Raw genomic sequence first — 26,445 nt, 5'->3', positions numbered from 1 at the left:
ACAGGGATTTTCAAATCAAAGACACAAGTGCCTATACACTCTTGCTCAAAATTCATTGTTGGAGTAAGGACAAATATCTAAACCATACTGATGACATTGGCCTTTGGGAGTCCAATTTGCCCAAATACCAGTTTCCACAAGTACATGTTTTTCTTGAGATTGTTCATCTGTGCCATGCTTGTTACATTCCCAGCCAGAGAGCTATAATGTCCCTAGACCAAAAAGTCTTGTTTACTATTACAGCTGAGTCAATCAATGAAATGTTGCAAGTCCAACCAGGTCCAAACCTGACCCCACTCTCCATTGGGGATTTGTTAGACTAGTACACCAAATTGAGTCCATCTAGACTAGCCCAAATATTCCAAACTTTCATTGTAGAAGAGCAACACATTCCTACAGATGCCCCTCCATATGTTTCTGCCATTTTCTCTGAAAGGGGCAAGCAAATTGTAACCATGATATCATGTATTCTTGGCTATACCACAGATGAATACATTGATGAGTGTATCTTGGCCTTCATGTCCATTTTCAGCTCAGGAAAGTCTCCTGCTACTTTGTACAATTATGCCCAGTTCATAGTTGAAAGGATGCATGAACAATTTACCAGAATGCACAATGAGAGAGTATTCAAATACTCATCTGTACTTTACCACATGTTTTTGTATTATCAGTCAGACAGATTTCCCTTCACCATCCAGAAGCTGGATACTAAAGGCCAACCCAGGTCTGTTATATTTTGGACACCACTATTCCACAGGTATTCATCACCATACACCTACACAGACTTCATTGACTCTTTTGTCCATCTAGTCATGACCATGCTGACAGGAAGCCCTCCACCCAGAATAAGCCAAGAAATCAAAAGAGTGCTCCAGTTGTCCAAACAAAGTAAGGTGGGAGATTGGTACCTTTACCAAAATCACACCAAAATAAGAATCTATGGTTTCCAGCTTGCCCCGTACAAATTGCCCAAATACCTCCCCATGAGGTTATTTTCTCTGGAATATTATAGGCAGATAATGAACTCTGATGATATCAACTTTGTCTCAGCCAAGAAAAGGACTCAGTTCAAGATCAAGAACCAGTTAGGCCCTTTCATTTGCAATACTAGAGAGGCAGGAGAGGAAGCAGATCAAATTCTGCAACAAATGAAGTTTAAGAATAGTTTCATGTGGAGGTATGACCCTCAAGGGTTTATAACCAAACTAAGACAAAAGGTCAAATTGGGACCTTACATTCATCACCCTATACCAGAAATAGAGAGATATGCCAACCAATCTGAGTGGTTGGAAAACACTCTCATAGATAGGGATAGAAGGATGGTAGATGTTGAAAATACCTTGCTTGATTTAGAGAAACAGCTTGATGAAAGCTCATTCCTACAGGTACCAGAGCAAGAAGGAACCATGAGTACCCTTCCTGTTTTGCAGACTCCTCAGAATGAGGAAAAGAATCCCAAAAGGAACAGAGAGGAAGGCTCCAACTTAGGTATGGACACTTCCAATGTACAGTATGAAGCTAGCCAGAGCAAAAGGCCTAGGCTCAATCCTGTTTCAGAACAGGAAGACACAGAAGGCTCAGTAGAAATAACTGATGCTGAGTTAGACATAAGCAAAGGTACAACTCCATCTGGAGAAACACAGGAGCCATCTACATCAAAAACTCAAATTTTAGAAAGGCAGCTTAGTGTAGAAGTCTCCTCATTCAATAAGCTTACTGATAGAGATAGGGACAAGGAGATTAAAATGAGAAATGAGAAACTGAAGGCGGAATCCTATGCACAGTATTTCAAGCTTACACCCCCTAATCAAAGTAGGTTGATGTCAGCTTTTGACATCAAGGAAGGAAAGATGCAAATTTCCTTCATAAAGCCAACTGTACAACAACCAAGAACATCAGCAGATTTCAAGAAGATAGACTTTGAAGTATTGGCAAGGGATATTCATCCCGTTGACCAAATTGAATTTCACAAGCAGGCTGGAGAAATGATTTACTCCACCCTTACAGGAAAGGCCATGGCTGCTCATGAGTTGCAGAATTCACTAAATAACATTTCGGCCCAGTATCAGTTGGAAAAGGCCTCCTCACAAGCCAAAGACACCAGAATCAAGTCTTTGGAAGACTTGGTAATTGAATTGGGACATGATCCCAAAGACATCAAGGCTACTGAACAATTAATCAAAAAGAAGAATGATGACATTGCAACCCTCAAGAAACAGTTGAAGATACCTCAACTACAACACCCCCAGACATAGGAAGTCTTGGAAAGGCAAACAAAGCATGAAGAGTTGATGGACTTAGTCCTTAAACTCAATGATCAGTTGAGGGAGACAGAAAAGGAATTGGACAACTTAATCCAATTAAAACAAACTGATCTTGGCACTACCTCGGTAAATGTCATCCCAGCAGTTACCACGGCTGTTCCTTCCACATTGGCAGCCTCATTGGCTCCCACAGCTCCAATGGCCACAACACTACCGGCTTCTACAACATCTACATCAGCAACAGGTACATCAAGTGAAGAAGCAGGAAAATTGGTTAAAGCTATGGAAGAAATGTCCATACAAACCACAAAGATGAATAAGCTCAAAGAGAAAGTGACAAGCTTGGAAACTGATTACAAGCTTGCCAAAATCATGCACAAAGAAGAAGTGCAAAAGGCTACCAGGATGAGTGAAAGATTGAAAGCCCTGGAAAAGGACTTAACACTGAAAGAACCCCTTGGGCAGGCTAAGGAACAACTATGGGCCAATATCATTGACTCTGTCAATGATATTTGGCCATCTATTCAGGTGATTTTTGAGCAAATAGATTTGATAAAGCTGGCTACAGAGGCCATCCAGAAAGTAAAAGCAGAATTAGGACAAATGCCAGAAGAGGCTGCCAGAATTATCCAATTCCTTAACACCAAGAATAAGTATGAGCTGCAGGAATTGGAAATAGAGGACAGAACAGAGACAATTTTGGAGGTCAAAAAGGTCCTCTCCAAGAGGAACTTGATGCAAAACTTGGAGGATAAGTGTCAGAATATGCAGCTAGCCATTGACAGATTTATGGCTAAGTTCCAGATTTTGAGAGAAAATGGATTACCCAATCCCTTAGTGATAAATGATAAGTTGATGACACAGGAGGATTACAACAAGAAAATTAGAGAGGTAGCAAAAGATCAGGTAAATACATCATCAATAAAGGCATTGCCAATAGGCAAAGTACTCTACCAAACATTTGAAAACTTGTTTTACCTCCAGCATGAGGTAAAACACTTGTTTATCAATAAACCTACTTTTGCCAAATACACAGAGGCAGATGAAACATATAGAAAGATGCTAAAAATCCAATTACCTGATGCTGAAACATGGGAAAAATTAATTGATTTACTATAGAAATATGCAGTAAAAAGGTTAATGTATAGTAAAAGTAAAACAACATGGTAAAAGGATGTGGACAGATCAGCAGAGTCAAAGTGTATCAGATGAAAGTGTATCAGATGAAAGGCTAAAGTAAATGAAGCATCCAGCGTGAAAGATCAAACAACAAAGCAGATTAAAGGGCAAAAGATCAAAGCCAACAGAACCAAAATAAAAGGGACAACATGAAACAGTTCAATAGCTGTCTCTATCTTCTTGCATGAAGATATTTCTTTTTTCCTAGATTAGTTCTGAATATAGTTTCAGATATTTTGTAACTCCATTTGTATAAATACTTCAAAATTCGAAGTATGTAGGGTGGATTCTATTAGACATTTCTATAGACTTTTTGATCAGAAGACCCAAAAGGTTATTGTATCATTTACTGAGCCAGCAAGCTGGATTGATAAATAAAGATCAGACATTTCCAAGGATTCATGTGTTGAGCGAATTTCAGACAAGTATTTTCATGTGTTATTGTTATTTTTCTCAAAGTTATTCATAATCTTTACTGTGTTTCTCAATCTAAATGTTATAACTGGAATAACATTTCAGAACTTGTTTAATTACACTCTGTGTTAACAGTTATTCATTTAAATGTTTTCTGCTGATATCTAAATTAAAGAATTCTTAATTGCTCTTTGGTTTTGATTGCTTTCTTGAATATCCAGGTTAAATGATTCTTAATTGCCCTTTGATCTTGGTTATCCCTTCATTCCTCATTCATTATCCGGGTCTGAGAACCCTTAACTACTCTCTCACCCCGAGTGAAACCCTTTCACCCCTTTGTCTCAAAGATCTGAAAAACACTCTGCTATCTTGCCCTTGGAAAGTTCCCTTTAGTGAGTTAATCCAATTTTGCTTCCTTGTTGTTTGACTCCATAGCCCATTAGTCTAAAAAGACATCATTTTATCCATCTGTCTAAGCAGATCCCACCACCCAATCTCAAATACAAATCAAAAACCCCTTGAACAATCATAACTAGCCTAAAAACATCTTAACTAAAACAAAGTTAAATTTTAAAGAGAGAGCCCTCTTTGAGCATCAGGAAGGCTAGGTCCTGATCTCCAAAAGCGGTTTGTGGTTACCTTTGGTTTTTCTTTCTTTTTACTTCAAAAGAATTATCAGAGTGATAACATTTCTGGCGACCATATTGGGGACTTCGATCCTCAGTCTCATAAAACTTTAAGGAAACCTTAAATTAAATCTTGAGCCCCTTAAGGTCATTACCTGAAGTAAGTTTTCAGAAAATTTCATAAAAACAGTTTAAAAAACTTAAAATTCTGGCTCCTAAAAAGATTCACTATACTAGGGCAAACCCAGATCTGAACCCTGCAACTATAGTGGATGACCCAGAGAGGATTTTAAGACAACCTAAAACAACAGAAACTCAAGCCAGTAGTAGTAGGTTAGTTAGATCCAATTCACTCCCTGAGGAGTTGTCAACTTTAGAGGACATCCCTTTCGATTTGTCATTTGACCTCTCATTATTTAGAAGTAAATCTGAGAATGCAATCCACGAAACAGTCTTAGATCCTAGGTTTGTTCAACTCATTGAATCAAAAAGGGTTATTCATTCAGATTTAGATAAATTAGAAGCTTGGGCCTCTAAATTGATAAGTAATATAGGTGATTCTTACATTCAACAATCTACTGAACTAGCTACCCTTACTACTGTTGCCCTTGGAGTTTCTTCACAAACTTCACTCGCTGTAAATCCACCTTCCTTTACCACAACTTCATCAGTTGTATCTACCACAATCCAATCACCTAAACCACTTATTAATCAATCATCTTCATCATCATCTAGTTCACCTCCATTAGTTTCAAGCCCTTCTTCAACCACCACAACTTTACCCCCCAGTCAAACCAGAATCACAACAATGGAAAACATATATGCTCCTCTTGTTTTACCTGCCCAACTCCATCCCATGCCTGCAGATTATCAGAGTAAGATTTTCCTGTTTGATGCTACTGGTCATTACACTGCCCAGCAACATGTAAACAAGATGTCTGACTTTTTTGAATTGCATGAAATAGATGAAGCAGATGTCCAAATGAGATTGTTTGCCCAAACTTTAATTGGGGATGTCAAGAAATGGTTCAAAGCCTTTCCTGCCAACCATATTGCAGACTTAGCAAATTTTCAAAGGTTATTCATTGATAGATGGGAGAGAAAGAAAAACCCATTAAAAATACTTTCTGAATATGACAATATTAGGAGAGCTCCCAATGAGTCAGTTCAGGACTATTGCACTAGGTTTAATAATATCTATAATGCAATTCCAGCCAACATTAAGCCTCCACCTGACCTAGCATTAATTAAATTCCCTGATGGTTTTGATGCTGACATGTCATACCAGCTAAGGGAGAGAAATCCTGAAACACTTGAACAAATGCAGAGTAATGCTGTCAGTGTAGAGGCCAACCTGTTAGCTAAGAAAGCACGAATGAGGAATGAAAAGAAAGTTGTATTTAAAGAAGAAGCTTCAACTTTAGATGGAAAAGTAGATGTTTTAGCTAAAAGTTTAGAAAGAATCATGGATAGGTTAGAGAAAATGGAGAGGAAAAATCAATGGGAGAATCAACAACAACAACCCCCAATAAGAAACCCAAATTTTAGGAAGAACCCTAATACTGCAAAAAATGCTACACCAGACCAACATATTAGGCCCCCCTTCCAAGAAAATTATGTTGAGGATTCACAGAACCAAGAAGCAGAGGATGATACCCAGATTAACTTACTGGAAACCACAGAGGAAGACATTGTTTTTCTTACTCAAGAAGAACAGGAGTTATATATGCTTCAGCAATTGCAGTTAGAATCTGGTGAATCTTTTGATTTTAAACAGGGATATGAGTCAGCTATATATGAGGTACATAAACAATATAGCTTGAGAAGTAAGAAGAATAACGAGACTCCCATTAAAAGATCCATCCAAACCCAGACTAAGATAATAAAAGAAGCTCCAGTTAACAAAGTATTGCAAATTCTCCCTAGGGGAACAACTGAAACTTCAACCCCTAGGATTGTAGATATAACCTCCACTGAAACCCAAACAAAGATCCTTGAAAACAATCAAAATAAGAGAAATCAAGCCAAGACAGTAGAAACTCAAACTGAAATGCCTACCACTAAGAAACAGAATAAAGATACTCAAACTGCATACATTAAGGAAGATCTGAATCAAACAAACAAACCTCAACTCCCTTTCAACATTAAAAATGAAATAGCTAAATTAAAGATATCAGTTCCTTTGACCAAACTGGTAAAGAATCAATCTTATAGGTCGCAGATAACTGAGACTTTGAACATAGGAGAGGGAGAGGATTCTGTTAATTTGAATGATGACCAGCTTGAATTGTTGTTTGGGCCTGAGGCCAATGGTATTCATCACCAAGGGGGAGTTCCTCCTTTTTACATCAACCTAAACATTCATGATAAAATTTTGCATAATGCTATGTTAGACTCAGGGGCATCCCACAATCTCATGCCAAAGGCAATAATGGAAACACTGAACCTAGACATTACCAGGCCTTATAAGGATTTATTTTCTTTTGACTCCAACCAAGTTAAATGCCTTGGTCTAATCAAAGACTTATGTGTGACTCTTGTCCAGTGCTCTGCAAAGAGCATTCTGATGGACATTGTAGTTGCAGACATCCCACCAAAATATGGGATGCTGCTATCTCGCTCATTGGGAGCAAAACTGTAGGGATCTTTGCAGTTGGATATGTCTTATGCCACCATATCCGTTTTTGGCCAACCAAGAAAATTATATAGGGAGACCTTGATGAAGTACATGGTTAGTTGTGAGGAAAAGCCACAAAACTTTCCCATATACTCCATTCATTCAGATATGGACTCTTTCATCTTATACAATGCAGAAAATGATAAAAAGGAAATCACAGCCGAAGACCTTAAGTACAGAACAGCTGACAGTGAGAACATATTCCATGAACCACTTTGTCATTTAGACTTTGATGGGTCTGTAAATAGGTTAGGGGCTGGTGCAGGAGTGTGGATCCATAATGTGGAGAATAATCATGCTAAGGGACATGCTTTCAGATTGAATTTCAAATGTACCAATAACATGGCCGAACATGAAGCCCTGATTCTAGGGTTACAATTGGTTATTAAATTGGGAGCCAAAAGAGTTTCCATCATGGGAGACTCAAAGCTGATTATCAAATAGATTAGTGGTGAATATTCTGTCAACAACCCTAGGCTTGGTAGATATAGGGATATTGTTTTAGACTTGATCAAAGACCTCCTGGAATCAAACTTTGCTGCCATTCCTAGAAAACAAAATATGCAGGCCCACAGTCTGGCTACCTTTGCTAGTACTTGTAAATTGCCATTTCAACCAAACCACAAGTACACTGCAGAAGTCAGACATAGCCCTGTTATACCAGACAACGTTAAGTGTTGGCAAATTTATTCTTAGGACTGTCATATCTACGACTTCATGAACAATGAAGGTGAGTTTCAAAATTGTAAGATAGATACTGACTGTACAATAGACAATAATATAGAAAGCAACTTAGATGTAAATATTTTCGATGTACATAAACCAACTAAATTTACTAAACTAGAAATAGATAGTTTAGAAAAGGTAGAGATAGATGAAATAATGGATGATGATCCTGAGATTCTTAATTTGAAAAATAATTTTTTGCCTAAAGGATTAGTACCTTTAGAAGATTTGTTTGACTCTAATGATGTAGCTAGGAAACCCAAGATGGAACCTCTGAGAGTTGACATAGAAGAGGTTAATATAGGAACTGAAGATAATCCAAAACTCATTAAGATATCTAAAGCCTTACCCCCAGAGGAAAAGGTCAAATATATCAATCTGTTTAAGGAGTTCCAGGATGTATTTGCTTGGAGTTATGAAGACTTAAAATCTTATGACACCAGTATAATCCAACATAAAATACCTCTAAAAGAAGATCATAAACCTTTCAAACAGAAATTTAGGAGGATAAACCCAGTCCTTATGCCATCCATAGAGAAAGAGGCTAAAAGAATGTTTGATGCCCAAATAATAGCGCCCATTAGATACTCAAACTGGATTTCAAGCTTAGTTACAACTAGGAAAAAGACAGGTGAAATTAGACTTTGTGTAGATTTTAGAAACTTAAACAAGGTCTCTTTAAAAGACAACTACCCCTTACCAAAAATGGACCATATATTGCAAAGGGTAGTGGGCTCGTCTAGGATTTCACTGTTAGATGGATTCTCTGGGTATAACCAGATATTAGTCCAACCTGAGGACCAAGCTAAAACTGTGTTTACTACTCCTTGGGGTACCTTCATGTATTTGAAGATGCCCTTTGGATTAATGAATGCAGGTGCCACATTTCAAAGAGCTATGGATATAGCTTTTGCCAAGGAAATCCATGATTTCTTAGTAGTATACCAGGATGACATCACAGTCTTCTCTAAATCTGACAATGAACACTTAGACCACCTCAGAAGAGTATTTATCAAATGCAGGAAATTTGGGATTTCTTTAAATCCTAAAAAGACACTTTTCGGTCTTGAAGAGGGAAAGTTGTTAGGACACATCATATCTAAAGATGGGATTAGGATAGACCCTGCTAGAATAGAAGCCATTTGACCATTTCCCATCCCCGAAACATTAAAGAGCTACAATCATTTCTAGGTAAGATTAATTTTCTTAGGAGATTTATCTCAAATCTGGCATAATTAATTAGGGAATTAAATAACATGCTAAGAAAGGACTCAACAATTAAATGGACCTTGGAGGCTAAACAATCCTTTGAAGCTATTAAGGAAGCATTAACCAAGATTCTAGTCCTGATTAGTGCTGACTTTAACAAAGATTTTATCATTTTTTCTTTTGCTTCAGAACACACCATTGCAGCAGTCTTGCTGCAAAAGAACAATCAAGGATATGAATAGCCAATAGCATTCTTTAGTAAATCCTTAAGAGATGCCACACTCAAATACAATATCATGGAAAAACAGGCTTTAGCTTTGGTTAAGGCTATCAAAGATTTCAGAGTATACATTTTGTACTCTCACATTATTGCTTATGTTCCAAACTCTGTAGTTAAGGACATTTTGACTCAAAATGGGCCTGAAGGAAAAAGAGGCAAATGGATTGCCACAATATTGGAATATGACATAGAGATAAAACCCACCAAGCTCATCAAAGGCCAAGGTTTAGCCAAACTCATGGTTGAATCGAACTGTCAGGCCCTTGATATCAACTTCATTAGTGCCCTTGATGATCAGGAGGAGATGGCAACTCCACAGATCAGTGAACCTTTTACTAATTCACCATGGTATGCAGATATTACATTTGTTTTACTAAACTTACAAGCTCCTCCTGGATTGACAAGAACTAAAGCTAGATTCTTAAAAATGAAGTCATTGAGATATTGTGTTATAGATAATGCATTGTTTTGGAAAGACAATAATGGTATTCTCTTAACATGTTTATTAAAAGATGAAGCTGACAAGATTTTACAAGAGTTTCATGTAGGGGATTGTGGAGGACACTTGTACTGGAAGAGTATTGCTGACAAGATTCTGAGGGCTAGTTTTTATTGGCCTACTTTGTTTGCAGATGTTAAAAAACATGTGACCTCCTGTCATAAATGCCAGATTTTTGAGGGAAAGAGAAAACTTTTACCCTTGCCTCTTAAACCAATTTCCACTGAGATGCCATTTCAACAATGGGGGTTAGACTTCATTGGAGAAATACACCTCGCATCCTCAGCTCAGCACAAGTGGATTCTGATAGCCACAAACTATTTTACCAAATGGATAGAGGCCATACCTTCTAGGCAAGCCACAGACACTGTCATAATCACCTTCCTAGAGAGTAATATCCTTTCAAGATTTGGATGTCCCCAGAAGCTCATTACTGATAATGCAACAGCCTTTAAATCCAAAAGAATGATAGATTTCTGTAACAAATACCACATCACCCTTGGCCATTCCACAACCTATTACCCTCAAGGTAATGGATTGGTAGAGTCATCTAACAAAAGCCTGGTCATTATTATTAAAAAGTTACTGGAAGATAACAAGAAGACTTGGAACAAGAAGTTATTCAATGCCTTATGGGCAGATACACTGACTACTAAGAAGTCTATTGGAACATCACCCTATCAGTTGGTTTATGGGATGGATGCAGTTTTCCCATCATCCTTAGGAGTGCCAGTCATGAAGATCCTTTAGGAATTACATGTGGAACCAAATGATATTCAGAGAAGAATAAATCAGACCATACACTTGCAGCAGACCAGAGAAGAAGTATATGTAAAATCACAGGTAATCCAGGAAAAGATCAAGAAAGTCTTTGATAAAAAGACCAAAGCAGATGATTTTCACATAGGAGACAAAGTCCTTAAGTGGGATTCAAGGAGAGAAGACAAAGGCAAGCATGGAAAATTTGATTTTCTGTGGTAGGGGCCTTATGTCATTTATGGCTACAGAGGCAACAATGCCTTTTTCTTGAGAAACATAGAACAACTGATGAAGTGAAGGGACTAGAAGTCGGCCTAATGTGCCCCAATGCTAGCAACTCCTTAATGGCATGCTCAATATCATCCTTGTAGGCCTTAGGATGCCTATAAGGAGTGGTGATAGCTGCCTGCACCCTAGGCTCCAATTGAATTGTGTGCTTAAATCCTCTGTCAGGTAGCTGCCCTGGTGGTATGTCCCCAAACACTACTGGGTACCTGTCCAAGAGGGCCTGTATTTTTGGGTGTGGCTACTTGGGCTGTCCCCCAACCTCCGAAATCCTCAGCTCCACTACCCATGCTATGTCCCCATGCCTCAAGTCTGCCTCCATCCTGTGCACTAAAATTGTATGTGGAGGATATGAATGCATGCCTCGAAGAACCACAAGCTTACCATCCAGCCTAGTGAACTCCATCTCGAGTTTCCTCCAATCAGTGGTGACCCGACTAAGAGAGTAGAGCCACTGGACACCCATCACCACGTTGGTGTCCGACACATCCACAACAAAGAAATGATCTGTCACCAAGTAGTTCCCCATGGTCACTGTCAAAGCGGGGACATATCGGGTGCACTGCATAGTCTTGTCCCCTGACACTAGAACTGAGAACCCCTCGAACTCCTCTATAGTGATACCCCGCCTCTGAACCATCTGGGCATCAATGAAATTGTGGGTGGCCCCACTGTCTACCAAAACTGAGACACGTTGTCCTTGCATTGTGCCTCGGATCCTCAAAGTAAAAAATTTGGGAATTCCACGCAAAGAAGCGAGGACTCCCCCAGATGGTGCGAAAGGTGCTCCCCCAAGTGGTGGTGGTGGTGGTGGTCCCCTCTTTGCCTGACCCTCGTTGTCTCCCCCGCCAATCTCCAACTCCACATCATCCTCTTGGTCACTATCCGAGAAGACCTCGATGTAGTGGGCCTTGCCCGTTGTGCACCGGTGGCCTAGTGCCCATGGCTCCCGACAAGTAAAACATAGTTTCCTCCTTCGAAGGTCTCTCCTGGTCTCCTCATCTAACTTCCCACGCCCTTGGGCTGCTCGCTGTGGTGGGGGCCTAGTGTCATTCCCCTTCTGTGGGTAGGGAGTCCAAGATGGAATGGGTGCTCTAGTCTTGGGGATTGCCCCCTGCAAATCCCTGGCACAAGTCACAACCTCCTGCAAGGTAGTGGGTCTGCGAGACTTCACCAGTCCACACAATGGCTCAAGTAACCCCTCTATAAATTTGTACACTCTCCTGGCATCGGACAAGTTTGGCACCATGATTGAAACCCTCAAAAACTCCGATATGTAATGCTCTAGGTGGCCAGTCTTCCTAAGTTGGGTCAACTCCCTGAAGTGAGCCTCTGGGTCCCTCCTATCAAAACGCTCCACCACTCTCTGTGTGAAGTCCTCATAGGAGGTCATGCTGGCATGCCCTAGTGTGGACAAGCCATGAAACCACCAATCATGTGCCTCCCCCTCCAAGTGCAAGGTATCCATTTTGATGATTCCACCTCTGTCATTCGATTAACCTGGAAATAGGTATCCAATTTCTCCACCCAAGCTTGAGCTGTGCACTTGGTAGAGCCATCATATGTGGGGAAGTACATCCTCCCAATAGTACGCTGCAACTCTGAACTCTGTGTGCTCGGTCCCCCACTGTACCTGCCCTTCTCATTTTGTTTGAGTTGGCAATAATCTCTAAAGGACAAGGCTGCCTTGAAATCTTCCCCCATGGATTGCCACTCCTTGAAATAATCTCCCATGGGCATCTGGTCATCCGACCCACCTTGCTCACTAGGTGTTGATGGTAGAAAAGTAGGTAGCGTGGTCCTGGTTGGCCCACTGAAGGCTGGTGGGTGAGTGGCTGGTGAAGGGTGGTCGTACTGTTGTGAGGCCCCTGAAGTCTCTCCAAATAGGAACTCATGATGGATGCTCTTGTCCCTATTCTGCTGCTTGATCTCCTCCAACATCTCCTTCTGCCCCTTAGCTAAATCATTTAGGGCCTTCAAGAGGCTATCAAATGTTGCTTGCTCCTTACTCTTTGGTTCCCCCATATTTGCTACTACTACTGCCTTCCCATGTGCCTCAATATCAGGTGTAATCTCCAACCCCCTCTCCCTACTCTAGTACCTCTGTCTTTGGTAAGTCACATTCTTCCTATCCTCCTGGTTCATAGGAAAGTTCCCCCACGACTGAGCCAAGATCAGAGCTCTGATACCACTGTAATGTTCCTAATTAGGAAAAACAGTGATATGCAAAGAAAAACAGTACATGCAACACAAAATTCCAGAACATTTATTGAACACCCATAAAAACTTCAGAAATGTCAACTCCCTGAGCCATTTTATTAAATAATTGGAGCAAGAGTACAATGGTGTGGAAGGAGTGCACCTGGGCTTGCCTCAATGGCAAGCTTGACAAGACCTAGGTGATAAAATAGAAAGCCCAGATGAAAGAACAAGTTGCTCCAATGATGCCTTGTGCTGCCCTAGAAAACTACAATGTTTGCTGGAAAGATACTGCTGGAAACTCCACTTCTGTTGCTTAGAAAATTCTATAAAATTCATAAAATTAGCCCCAAGCTCCTCACAAATAACCCACCAAAACTCAAAAAGGTTTTGGTCTGGTTCTGACCCCTGAAATTCGGCCCCAATTACCATGTCCTCTTCAACAGCTGGGAAATACGGCCTGCCTGCAAACTCCTTGAAAAAGCTCTCCAATCACTCCCAAAATGCTGAGTCTCACTACCCCAAAGTTCTCCTTATTTCTCTCGGCAAAACCCAGCTCCAAAATTCTTCCCACAAATTCCCACGTGTGCCCAAAAAATAGCTTCTGCGCTGGCCCTGGATGCACCAATTCATGTTGCCTTCAATCAACAACCTCTTGCCCCAAAACTCCTCAATTAGGTTGATCTCTCCCTGAAGCTCCTATCCCAAATTTCTCTCGGCAAACACTACCTGAAAGACAGCTGAAATGAGCAAAGTGTTATCCCCTCCCGCGTCCTCCTGGAATACGCACTCGCTGAGTGAGTGACTGTGTGTTTATCTGAATTCCTCCAAACTCCTCTCCAAATTGGTACGATCTGACCTCCCTAGGGTGGCACTCGAAATCCCCTGAAGAAAAGGTGATATCTCCGCTTGGAAAACTCGATGCTGAACAATAGTGTGACCCAGCTAAGCAACTCGAACAACAATAGAAAGTTTGATTGGCAAAAAACCCCAAATGTGGCTGAGCTTCTCCTATTTATAATTTGTGAGTTCCTTTTTCCCACATGGGCCCCTCCAACAAGCTCTTTGACCCCCTTTCCTGTTGATTTGGGGTAGCATCAGATGTGCTCTAGCCACGAAAATTGGTGGAGAGGCTAAAGCACATGAGATCTCCAAGACCCAGAAATGGTTTGGGTAGAATCTAACCAGTTTGGGAGATATTAAAATAATTAATATTTTTAATAAATAAAATATTAATGTGAATTAATATAAACCCGGGTTAGAATGGTCCAAAATTTATGGATCAAGCCACATCTAATCTTAGCCGTTGATTAGAGATTTAATCTCGGCCGTTGATGGACCAACGAGAAAAGTATAAGAGGAGGCTTGAGGGTCAGTTGGAGAACACACCGAAGAGAGATCAAGAACTCAATTTTCTGGGGCAGGGTTTGCTGAGGAAATTGAGTGAAGTGATCTGAGTTGCAGCTAAGGGGCAGTGAATACATAACAGAGAGGCAGAGTTAGTACCTGTTAAAATTGGCAACCAGGGCAAAACTTCATGTGGGTCATCTTATTCATGGCTAATAATATTTTTATTAGATTCCTCTCGTCGAGAGGTGTAGGATTGATATAAAGATCATCCAATTCCGATAAGTATTCATGGAGATATGAATTTATTTTGATTATGGAATTATTATCAAGCCAACCTACAACTCCTCAGAAGCCCAACAGTCGCATCTATTCACCCACCAACGTTGTGTATAAATATAAGAGGACTTTTCCTCATTTAGACACACTCATCTCATCACATCTCTCTCTCTCTACTGCGCAGATATGAGTCTCTTCTCTACTGCGCTGAAATGGGTCTCTCTCTCTCTCACATGTGAAGTCGGAAGCTGTTGAATTTGACGCTGCAACTGCAGAAGTAAAGATTGACTTGCGTGGCCTAGAAGATCTCCTCTTTGGAATTGCGATGTAGGTTCATCTGAACCTCCTTTGAAAGCCGCAACTTTTGGTGGTGGAATGAAGTCAATCCGACGAATGGTTTGCAAGATATCGACTGCCCTAGTTTGAAGCCAGAAACTGCTGAAACTGAAGTTGCAACTGCAAAAGTAAAGATTGACTTGCGTGGCCTAGAAGATCTCCTCTTTGGAATTGCGCTGTAGGTTCATCTGAACCTCCTTTGAAAGCCGCAACTTTTGGTGGTGGAATGAAGTCAATCTGACGAACGGTTTGCAAGATATCGACTGCCCTAGTTTGAAGCCGGAAACTGCTGAAACTGACGCTGCAACTGCAGAAGTAAAGATTGACTTGCGTGGCCTAGAAGATCTCCTCATCTGAACAGCGCTGTAGGTTCATCTGAACCTCCTCTGGAAGCCGAAACTTTTGGTGGTGGAATGAAGTCAATCCGACTGTCGGTTTGTGAGATATGGTCTGCCCTAGTTTGATAATGAAGTCGCTAATGCTGATGCTACTGATCTAGGGTTTGCTACTGCTGATATGAATCAGATTTATTGTACTATTTCTCTCTGCTGAATTATTGAAGATAAAAGAAGATTTGATCAAAGGGTTTCCCCACATATTGTGGGGTTTGCCCCTGGCTAGCCACCACATCTTGTGTCTCTTGTCTTGGCTTGTTTTCTGTCGATCGTTTAATGTTCTATCTGCACTTTACTTTATGTACATGTGATTGCTAATCGGTGGAATATAATAAGAAAAAGAAGTAAACTGTTATAAGCATAGAACATACCATAACTTAACAGTACGGGAGGATCGGTGCAGAAGCCGGGAGAGGTTGGCGCAGAGCCATCTAGAGGCCACGCGGAGGCAGCCAGGAGCTGCGCAGAGCCAGAGAGGACCAATGTGTGAGACGCAGAGGTTCCAGAGGAACACAGAGCCCCGAGAGGCTGACGCTGGGCCAGAGAGGCTGACGCAGGCCCTAGAGGCAGCGCTGGGAGATTTTCGTGGGACAGATTGGAGCTGGAGAGCTGGATAGGGTGACGCAGTCCCTATCAAGGTGACACAGAGCAGCAGAAGCTATATTGTTGTTGTGGGATTGTTCATCCAGTGATTTACCCGGAATATCTGTCTCCGATTGAGAGGTACTATTGCCGAGGGTATTCTTTGTCGGGTGAGCCATTTTTGGCACCTTGGTTGTATTTTGAAACTGCGTAATAATAAAACCCTCTAAATAGCTGCTCCGGTTTTCCCGCATTAGGTTTTTCTGGGGACATTAGTCCAAAAACAACGGTGTCATTTGTGTTCTTGTTTACTTTTAGTTGATGATCTGTAGATGTTGATACTGTACTTGTATCTATTTTCAGTATTTACATGGTAAATAACTTGTTAAGTAAATGAACAAGTAGGAAGAAATAAATCAGATAGTACAGGAAGAATTTCTAACGGGTTAAACTTAGAAATTCCAACATTTCCTTGGCTATTCGAATTCCTTCCTTGGCAAGTGCATTTTCCCCATGCGTGTGTCCCCCATGCTCCACTAGCAAAACATTTCGGCCTCCCTTTTTTCCTAAGTCCTTTCCCAAAAATTCGTGGGTCCCATGGTCACCAAAAATGCCAAAATTGTGGAAATAAACTTAAGATAAATTAATTTAGGAAGGGACATTACACAGTCCTTCAGGTCATGGAAATCCTAGCCATATAACTCATTTCTATTATTTCTTGAGTTCCATAAATGGCAATTTTCAAAATTTTAGGAAGTGGTTAAATACTAAATAGACAGATGAGTGCATACCCTTTGCAAATAGTTGCCACATTATAAACCTTTACTTTTCAACTTATCAAGACATCTTTGGTATGAAATATTATACATTTAGAGTGTGTGCAAGCAAACACATATGCATGCAACCAAGCAATGGGGTCTCTGTATCATTGGATAGGTACATTATAACTCTATGTATCTATACAATACACATGATATTGTATGAACATTTGTGCATGTGTTTCTGTACACATCTTTACAATCTTTGAGATGGTTTTGTGTGGGATACCAACAATACACATGTATACACCTATATATATATATATATATGCACACACACCCACACATATATATAGAAACACATCCACTGTTTTTCCTATTGTTGAGGTGGCTTTGTCTCAAACACACCTTCCCAGCTCCACTCACATACACACATGTTTTCTTATTGTTTATGTGGTTAGTCTGGTACTCATTTGTAGTTAATAGAGCCATAGTTGTAACCTTTCCCCTAGCCCGTCAAGTACTGCCAACAGACTATAATGTTCAACGAGTTTCCTAAAAGCTTTTGGGAGTCTCCATATTTCCTTTCTTTCCTGCTTGCCTTCATGTTGAGAATGCACCCATTAACTTGAATATATCGTTGACGAATTAAAAAAGCACGTTAGCATAAAAATATATAACTTGCCTTTTTTCTCAATCTTCTGAAAATGACACTGGGGATTAGCTCTTGGAAATATTGCTTAACAATCTTATTGAGATTGGTTTAATCTACAAGATGATTTTTCACTCTCAAAGTTGGAAGGCATCATTTTTAACTTACAGCAGGGAAACCATTTTTGTGGGTGATTAAATTCAGTGTCTTGCTAATCGGCTTCCAATTGGAGGCAAGAAATAATATGGAAATTGTGGATTGTTTTGTTGTCATCAATCATGATACAGAGATCCTGTTTGCAGAGTGTTGTACAGACTAGGAAATAAGAGAGAGAGAAAATGAGAATTTTAAAATTTTCTCCTATCCAGTACAACGATATTTAAAATGTGGAAATCCTGATTCTTTTTTATAAACGTAATATAATTACAGAATGATAGCTCAATAATGCAGAGGATCCAATTGCCTAATTTGTTTGGTCCCTACTCTTTGAGAAGCGAATTGGGTGAGGTCAATGGAAATTGAGAAAAGCTTCTAGAATTTTTAACTTTATCTGTTAATTGAGATGGAGTATATGTAAAGGTGGAGATCCAAGTATGAAAGACTGCATCTGACTAGCTACTTATGGTCCATAGTTGTAGCTATCTGTTGACCACTACGTGTCAACGACCCATAGCAGTACACCCTCTTTTTTGCAAAAGGGATAGCGCCTGATCGACGTGTTCTTGCCATCCAGTTATCATCATTAGCCTGAGGATCATCTTATAATGTAAACCCAGTCTGCATGTGTATAATGTAAACGATCTCAACAGATCCGTGTTGTGTATGTAATCACCTAGGTAAACCTACATTTCTGGTGATGATCTACATTCCGGGAGGTTTTTGTCTCACCAATCCATTCTCGGATGGTCGACAGAGTTTTCCTTCAGCCTTACCCCAAAGCCGGAATGGATTTTGTCACTGGGATCTTAGGGGAGTCCTAGTGTTCTAGATCGAGTCTATGTAAAAGTGATTTGGGAATAATCCTAACTAATTGGTTAGGTTATTCTATTAAAAATTGCTTGATCTGCTAGATTATATTTGTGTCGCAGAACTGGGTAGTCTTGGAGGGTCTTTTTCAAATGGGTTTTTCCCCTTGAGATGTAAAAAATGTAAAAAATCATGATGTAAAGTATTTTGAGGGTTAGAAAAATAATTTATCCCCTCAGAGGTCCTAGGTCCTAGGTAAATTAAAATTTTCCAGAGGTAAAATTCGTGGATCCTTTAAAAAATTAAATTTTAAGAGGTCCAAGGACTAAGGTTAATTGATTATTTTGCTAAATTTTATGCCTTTGGTCCCTCGGGTTAAGTCAAAGTCAAAATTTTGAGGAAATAAATGCAAAATTTTAATTTTTGAATTTATTAAAATGCATTTAATTGAAAAATTTGAAATTTCCTCAATATTTAAAATTTCGACGGATGAGATTAAAAGAAATTTTGATCCTCATCAACGGTCGAGATCACTTTGACAAGGATCAATCGAACTAGTCGTTGGAGGATTTATCTTTAAATAGGAGGTCATTTTGTCAGTTAGGAGCATCCGATCTTTTGATCATGTACTAAGCGAAAAGCTTTCTCTTGTAATTTTTTTATGAGCAATAAAGAAAGACTTTGGGTTAAATTTCTGTTGGTGTTACTCTTCATGGAAACGCTGTAAGATGTATTATTTTCGTGCATAATTTTTTTTTTTTTTTTTTTCCATTAATAATAGCTTCTGAAGAGCGATTTGAGTACAGGTATCTTGCTCAGTCGCTGGGGTTTGAATGATAATTTAAGTTTTGAATATAATAGCAGGTATCTCTATTAGATCTGAATTTTATTATTGTTTTCTCGCTCTATGTTGACGGTTGAATCGAGTTTTGTAGGAAAATCCTTGATTATTAGATCATCGGGCGTTCGGGGAAGTTCTCGGTTGAACCAACCAACTCCCGATCTGTGTTTTCTGAAGAGCCCAGTTTGAATTTGATCCTGGGCTTATCATAAGATATTTTTATGGGTGATGCATGAAGGGTTTTGAGCTTAGTACCTCCTCTAAAATTCAAAATTTTTTAATTTTTTTGTGCTAAATCGTTAGATCTGGCTGTTGAGAGCCTCAGATCATCAGATCTGGGAGTGGAGTCGGACTCACACTCCCTAGATCTGATAGATCTGCCATTTATGTACATAGATCTGTAATTAATTTTAGTTTTCTGACTTTGGTTTTTAGGGTTTTAGTGTTTTTTGGGTTATTGTGTATATCGTTTGGGTGTTTATTTTGTTGTATTGCAGCTGCAGATATGAAGCTGAAAGCTATGCAGAGTCCAGATCTAGGCCTTGGAGGGTAAGATCTGGATCTCTGGAGGTCCATCAACATCATTTTTTGCAAGGGTTTAAATTTATTTTCAGATCTGGAATTTTTCGTGAGGGTTTCATTCAGAAATCTGAGGCAAAGCGATTTAAAAAATGTAATTAAAGAGGTTCAGGTGGAAGTTCTGGGCCACCATTTTGCAGATTGATTGGTTGCCTAGTTTTTGGGGTTTACTGTGCAATTTCGATTTTTTTTTTTTTAACAAAACCCTCGCTGCCTAGCGCTGCCAGCCCTCCATCGCTGTCAGTTCTCCATGATTTTTTGTTGCATACTATCCGCAACAAACCCTCGTTGCCATAACCCTGTCTATTCTCCGTCCAGCTTCTCACTCTGCTTGCGTATAGCTTCAGCTTGGTAAGTGAACCTTCCACGCTGCCATAGCTCCGTCTCTGCCTCGCTGTCAGCTCATCCCACACAGCTCTCCATTCCCATTGCTGATACCCTCGCAGTTGGCATATCCTTCACTCTGCGGCATTATCTCATCCGCCGCCATAGTTCTTCGAAACCCTTTTAACGCAACTCCATTTTTGTTGTTTCTTGCCGCAGCTAACCAGAAATCCACATATCCGCGGCTCTTCATCTTATTTCTATCCTCCGCAGCTGCCTAAACCCTCAATTTTTGCCTTCGAGCTGCGCTGCAAACCTTCATCTCCTACCTGCGTGCTATCCTTTCCCACCTCTGTCCAGCTTTGTCTGCGTCCCAGCATCCTCCTTCCGCAACCTTCTCCATACCTGCTCCGTCCAGCTTCCATTCCACGCAAACCTGCAAGCCAAACCTGCGATCTCGTGGCTCCTTGCTCTCCCTTCTCGCAGTCTCTTCCGCCAGACCTGCAGAAACAATACAACAACACACATTCAACTTTCTCTTTTATGCATATGGGTTAGGGTTACGTTCATTTGTATTTTTATTATATGCATTGGTTTAGTTTTAGGTTAATAAATAGCTAGGGTGTATATATTTCTTTTAGTTTCATTAAAGTTTTTTTAACTTAGGACTTTAATAAATTTTCAATTTAGTTTTTTTTTATTTGGTTTCACCTAGTTATTTTTATTTTTCATTTAAAAAAAAATCAAAATTCAAAATTTGATTTTTGTTTTCATTTAGATTTTATTTTTTGTTTCTACATTGATAAAAATAAAAATTAAAAAAGTTAGAAAATCCAAAAAACATTAAAAAAGGGTCCTAAAAATCTAATAAATTTAAAAAGAGTCTTAAAATCCTAAAAATTTTAAAATTTTCAAAATATAAAAATGAAAAAACTTTTAAAATTCTAAACATTTAAAAAATTTTAAAAATTCTAAAAATTTAAATTTGTGATTAAGGATTTAAAATAAAATAAATTAAGGGGTTTTTCACTTAAACGTTAAAAATTTTAATGTGGCCTATGGCCCATTAAAAATTTCGATTTTTTCTAACCCGTTGATTTGTTTTACTTCATCAATGTTTATTGCCTAAATTAAAGTCCTTTGGTGTTTCTGATGTTAAATGCTAAATCTTAAATTTTATGATTCTTCTATGGTCAAGGTGCGATAAATGTGTTAAATCATATTGGCTGTTGGAGAAAACAACTTAATTCTAGATCTTGGATCATCAACGATAATTATTTTAAATCTAGAATATCTTGTGTGATGCAGTTTTGAGCATTTATTGATTATTCATGATTGTCACTGTTCGTCACATATTGGAAAATCGTTCTAGATAACTTGTTTTATTGATGGTTAATTCAAATATCGAAGGCACTGGTCTATAAATGTTTTTATCTTGTGGTCGTGTCTTGTTTATGCTGACGTTTAATATATCAATCTGATTTAATCATTTAGATTCATCAAGTCGTCCATCATTAAAATCTCCTAGACCCTGTGATCCACAGGCTTTCTCATCCATTTACCTTGGGGACTACCCCCTTGACTTGCCTAGGAGAGAGTCTAAACGGAGTGAGTAAGGATTAAGAGTGACAGCCCTTACTCTGAGCGTTGTCGCGCTGCCTGGACACTTTGTGCGACAACACTATCAATCGTTAGCATTATTTTCCTTGCAATCTTCTCATTTTTATTGACATATTTTCCTATAGAAATGACTAAAATATCAAATTTCAAGCATCCACTGCACTCATATGAGCAGTGTTACAAATGCCTTTGATTTCTCCTGATATTTTGATTTTCCTGAGTTTACAGGCTGCCAGCTTCTCTGATGTTTTCAGAATTCTTTAAGTTCATTCTTGACGACATTGTCTGATAATTTCCGATATTTTCCTTGATATTTCAAATAAGTTTCTTTGTGGACTCTAGGTGATATATTCCGTGAAATGATATTTGCAAATGCTTATGAGTGAATGCAGTTTTAAATTTTTGTTTTGGTGAAATATGGTAGCATAAAATTATAAATGCACATGACTGATTATATTTTCACTTCTCAGGTAATAAAAATGAATTTTGCAGCAACTTTGACTTGCGGAAACCTATAGAAAGGTCATTGCTGAATGCCGTAAATGTGGAGTGTGTTAATCTTCAAGCTATTTCAGACCTCTCAGTATTCCATGAACGATGTACCTCATTTCTATCTAAACTTTCCAGGTTTGCCACAGAGATTCCCCAGAATGTGCTTGCGGACTTTTAAATTTACTGCTGCAGTTCCATACCAGTTTGAAACTTAAATTTGAGGTTAATGGAATTACTTTTTCACTTTAGTTATGTATAGCAAGTTCAAACCTTTGTAACTAAAATTACAAATTGCTCACATCGCATCTGGCTTATGCATTTGTTTAGTCTTGGTTTAGTTAATATATGCTATACTACTTATGCACTTTGGAATTCATTCTATCCGTGGTTCAAGGTAAGCCACAACAAAACACATAATGAAAGACATTCATAAGATAGTACAGGTATCTATACTCTTTCAGCTGATATAACTGATGTTGCTAATTGTTAACTGGTCTAAAAATGGTTTGTTTGAACGTGAGTTTGGAAATAGGATGGATAGGCAGATATCCTTTGAGATGAGTAATGAAAGTATAAGTAAGGATTCTTTTTATCGCACTTAAGGGTTGATGTTGGTGTGATGTTAATTAAACTTGACTTATTGACTCCTTTAGTGGTTATTAATGTCATTTATGTAAGACCCCAATGATCTGTCATTAATGCAGTGGTTAGAAAGTGGCTTTAGTGGTCTTGTATAGACATGGTAGTTAGAAGATGGCTTTAGTGTTCCTGTGTTAATATGGTGGTCTAGGAGTGCATAATTAATGTGGCAGCTAGCCTAAAGCTAGTTGCTTTATGAAGGGGACTTGTAGCCCATTGTAAGATACACCATGGACTCATGTAATCAAAACAATTGTTCAGGGTGGAGTTTTTCCTGTGAGGGTTTTCTCCACTATAGATCCAGTGTTGTGATTTTATGTGATGATTTGCAAATTGTGATGGGGCCTTTGTCCCCTTGTTTCCAACATAGCCATACAATCCTCATCACTTTCATTGACCGATCGATCGTTATGCAGTATATCCTCTTGACAATTTATGATGACAACCACTTTTGCTTCTTTTGTACATGTTATCATCTGACCAGTACCTTGCATGAGATATCCATCAATCTGGTTTGAACTTTGAACTTTGAAGGTGCTGCAAGCACTTTCATCAGTACATTTCTATATTTTAGATACTTTTATTTTTGGAGAAGGATTTTCCATTCTTAGAAAAGCAGGTTGCTAGTTATGGAGGTGGGTATTTTTGAAAAAGAATGTTACTAATTTTAGAGAGGGTGATTGTGCTATTTTTAAAAACTCATTTCTCCTACATTTTTTTATGCTTCATATATTACTTCAGAAACAAATAAGTGCTTCAAGATTCAAGCTGGTTACAACATACAGGCAACAGGGATGCCAGGAAGGTCCTGGCTTACAAAAACTAAAAGGGCAGCATATGAGCCCGGGCCACCACAGCGAGGGATTCAACATTATTATGGAATGCACAGAGGTTAACTCCCAGGTGCAAAGCCAAGTCTTGCTTAAAGCTCCTCAAATCCCTAGAGCAAGGGGTGGGGGATTGTCATTGAATGTAACATCACAATGATGGTTCCACAGAAATCCAATTGCAGCTAGATGAACTGAATTGAAAAGAAATTTGCAGCTTTCCTTGACCATCCAAGTTTCCCGTTCTATGAAAGCTGAGCTGCAAAAAAAGATTGAAATTCATCTTGAAACCATGCCAAAAAAACTCTGGCATTTCCATTAAACATTCTGAACAATCTCATCCTTACCACATAATGCACATGCTGAATTAGTAATGCCAATTATGTGCAACCTACTGTCAACAGCAAATCCTTGATGAAGTAGTAGCCACCACCAAACTTTAAGTTTAATGGAGGCACGGTCCTTACAAATGGATTGATACCTTAGCCATTGCTCCATCAGATCTTCAATCTCCGATCTTTTATTTAAGTGGGTACTTAGATCAAAGGAGTGCCTAACCATCTCTTAAAGATCCCTTATCTCATAGATACAAATATGCTTCCCACTTCTCAATCTCAAGTGTTTACATATCAGGCCTCCCCCATGCATCTGAATTTTATATAAACAGCTTTGTGAAATCATATGAAAGGGACCCTGTAAAATAGCCTTGTCAGCACAAGATAACTGTTGAGTGTGGTTAAGAGTTCTCCACATTTGCCATTGTCAGGTATTGTGATTCCACAAGTGCTTCCTAAAAACCCTTTCCTAGCAAACCTTTTACCTACATAATTGTTGATTTTGTAGCTTTGGAAGGTCTTCTGCATAGGCTGGTGTCTTGCATGCAAGGGAAGAAGTCCTCTTTAGGTGGTTGTTCGAGTGGAGCAACTAATATGATCTCCTTCCTAAGTTTTAACTTGGTAAAAGTACATGGATTAATTATTTATTAATGTTGACTTTGGCTAATGTTTTTCTTGTTGAAGAATGTAACTAGTGTCAGTCTTCATAATTGTATTTGAGTCATGATGAAATGTATTTGTCAAAAGAAAGAAAATAAAATTTATTTATAAAAGAAAATTATTTATTAGCATGGGTTCCATGCTTTATTTATTTTATTTCTGGGTCAAAGCCTCCATTGTAGGCTTCTAGGGTTTGTGTCAAGGGTCCTTGTCCATGTCATCATGTAATAGACCCTTCTTGGACTTTGTATATCAAGAAAGAAAATTTATTTTGATGTAAATTAAGTCAAATAGGCCTCCTCCACCAAGCCGACCTCATGAAGGACAAGTCGGCCTCAAAAGGAGCCAAAAATCACTATATTTTGGCAGCTACTCGACCTCATTTGGATCACTATGTCCTCAACTTTCTTTGCTAGCTCGGAGATGAGGCATGGCCCTGACACATTCTTCAATACTTCTATTCTTCCTTTCATCCGAGCCATTCGGTTTAGGATTACAAGGAACAATAAGCTTCCTCTTCATCCCTACTTCCTTGCAGAAAGCTATCAGTTCTTTTGAGGTGTATTCTCCACCATTTTCTGACCTCAGAGTCTTAATATTTCTCTCGATTAGGTTCTCCACTTCATTCTTCAATTCCTGAAACTTCTCGCATACCTCGTCCTTGTTCTTGAGGAGGTATAACCATGTCTTCCTTGAGAAATCATCAATGAAGGTTACATAATACTGATGCCCGTCGAGAGACTTAATTGGCAGAGGTCCACATACATTTGAGTGTATGAGATCTAAAACTTCCTTAGATCTGGTATCAATGATCACTTCTTGCAAATAGCTTCTTTACGTTCTTGCCTAGAGTACACCCCTTACAAGTCCCTTCATGTTCTTCCTTCAATTTGGGGATGCCATTGACCATTTGACTTATAGATGGAAAAATCTTATAATGAAGGTGTCCATACCTTCTATGCCATAGTTCAGAAGGACTCACATCCAAGTGGATTAGGGATTGAGATAGAGGTGTAAAGAGTCTATAAGATGTCCCCTCACGAATCCAAATCACCCTAGCTTCATCAATACTAGAGCCCTTACCCCAAACCAAAACCTTGCCATCAACAAAAGCAATTCTATCACCCCTATACTCTAGACAAGAATTAGAAAGTAAGTTTTTCTTTAAACCTGGAACGTATAGAATATTGTTGAGGTGGATGCTTTCACCAGACTCCAGCTCCAACGAAGTAGATCCAATGCCTTCCACTAGATAGCTCTTGTTGTCTCCAAGTTCGATTGTGTGAGAGGAGTTTCCTTTTGACAAGGTCTGAAGTTCACTGCATTCTCCTGTCATATGTGTGGAGGCACCACTGTCAATAACCCATACTTTCTCGTTCTTGAAAGTGCCGGATAAAGTAGAGAACGAGCTTCCATCTATCACTTTCTTTGCTACCATGGAGAGGATTTTTGTTGAAAATTTGGCAGCTTAGGGATGAATTTCAAAAAATAGAAAGTCTCAAGTATGGCTTTCCAAAAATAGTAAATCACCTTGCATCAATTGGTAATCAAGTATTGTTGATGGAAAATCCCTTCTGATCATCAATCAATCCTATTAATTCAATTTTGACTTAATCATTTATATTATTATTAATATTATGATATTATTATTATTATTAAAAAGAAATTCAAGTCTCTCAATCATGATTCTCAATAA

General features: G+C 39.0%; 1 protein-coding gene across 2 annotated transcripts in view; it reads left to right on the top strand.

The window, feature by feature from the left end:
* The window catches only part of ELO1 (Paxneb protein-like protein), a 205,860-nt gene that overhangs the window by 89,847 nt on the left and 89,568 nt on the right, over positions 1–26,445 (top strand). For both annotated transcript variants that reach the window (XM_089385804.1, XM_089385805.1), the window contains one exon: positions 22,267–22,423. In XM_089385804.1, the coding sequence (XP_089241930.1) occupies positions 22,267–22,423 (157 nt within the window). The remainder of the gene's footprint in view (positions 1–22,266; positions 22,424–26,445) is intronic.

Source organism: Pinus tabuliformis, chromosome Q, assembly GCF_031772625.1.
Source record: "Pinus tabuliformis cultivar Carrire ecotype Pingquan chromosome Q, CPIR1, whole genome shotgun sequence".
In the NCBI taxonomy this organism is placed as follows: domain Eukaryota; kingdom Viridiplantae; phylum Streptophyta; class Pinopsida; order Pinales; family Pinaceae; genus Pinus; species Pinus tabuliformis.
This window is presented reverse-complemented; position numbering and strand designations above follow the sequence as displayed.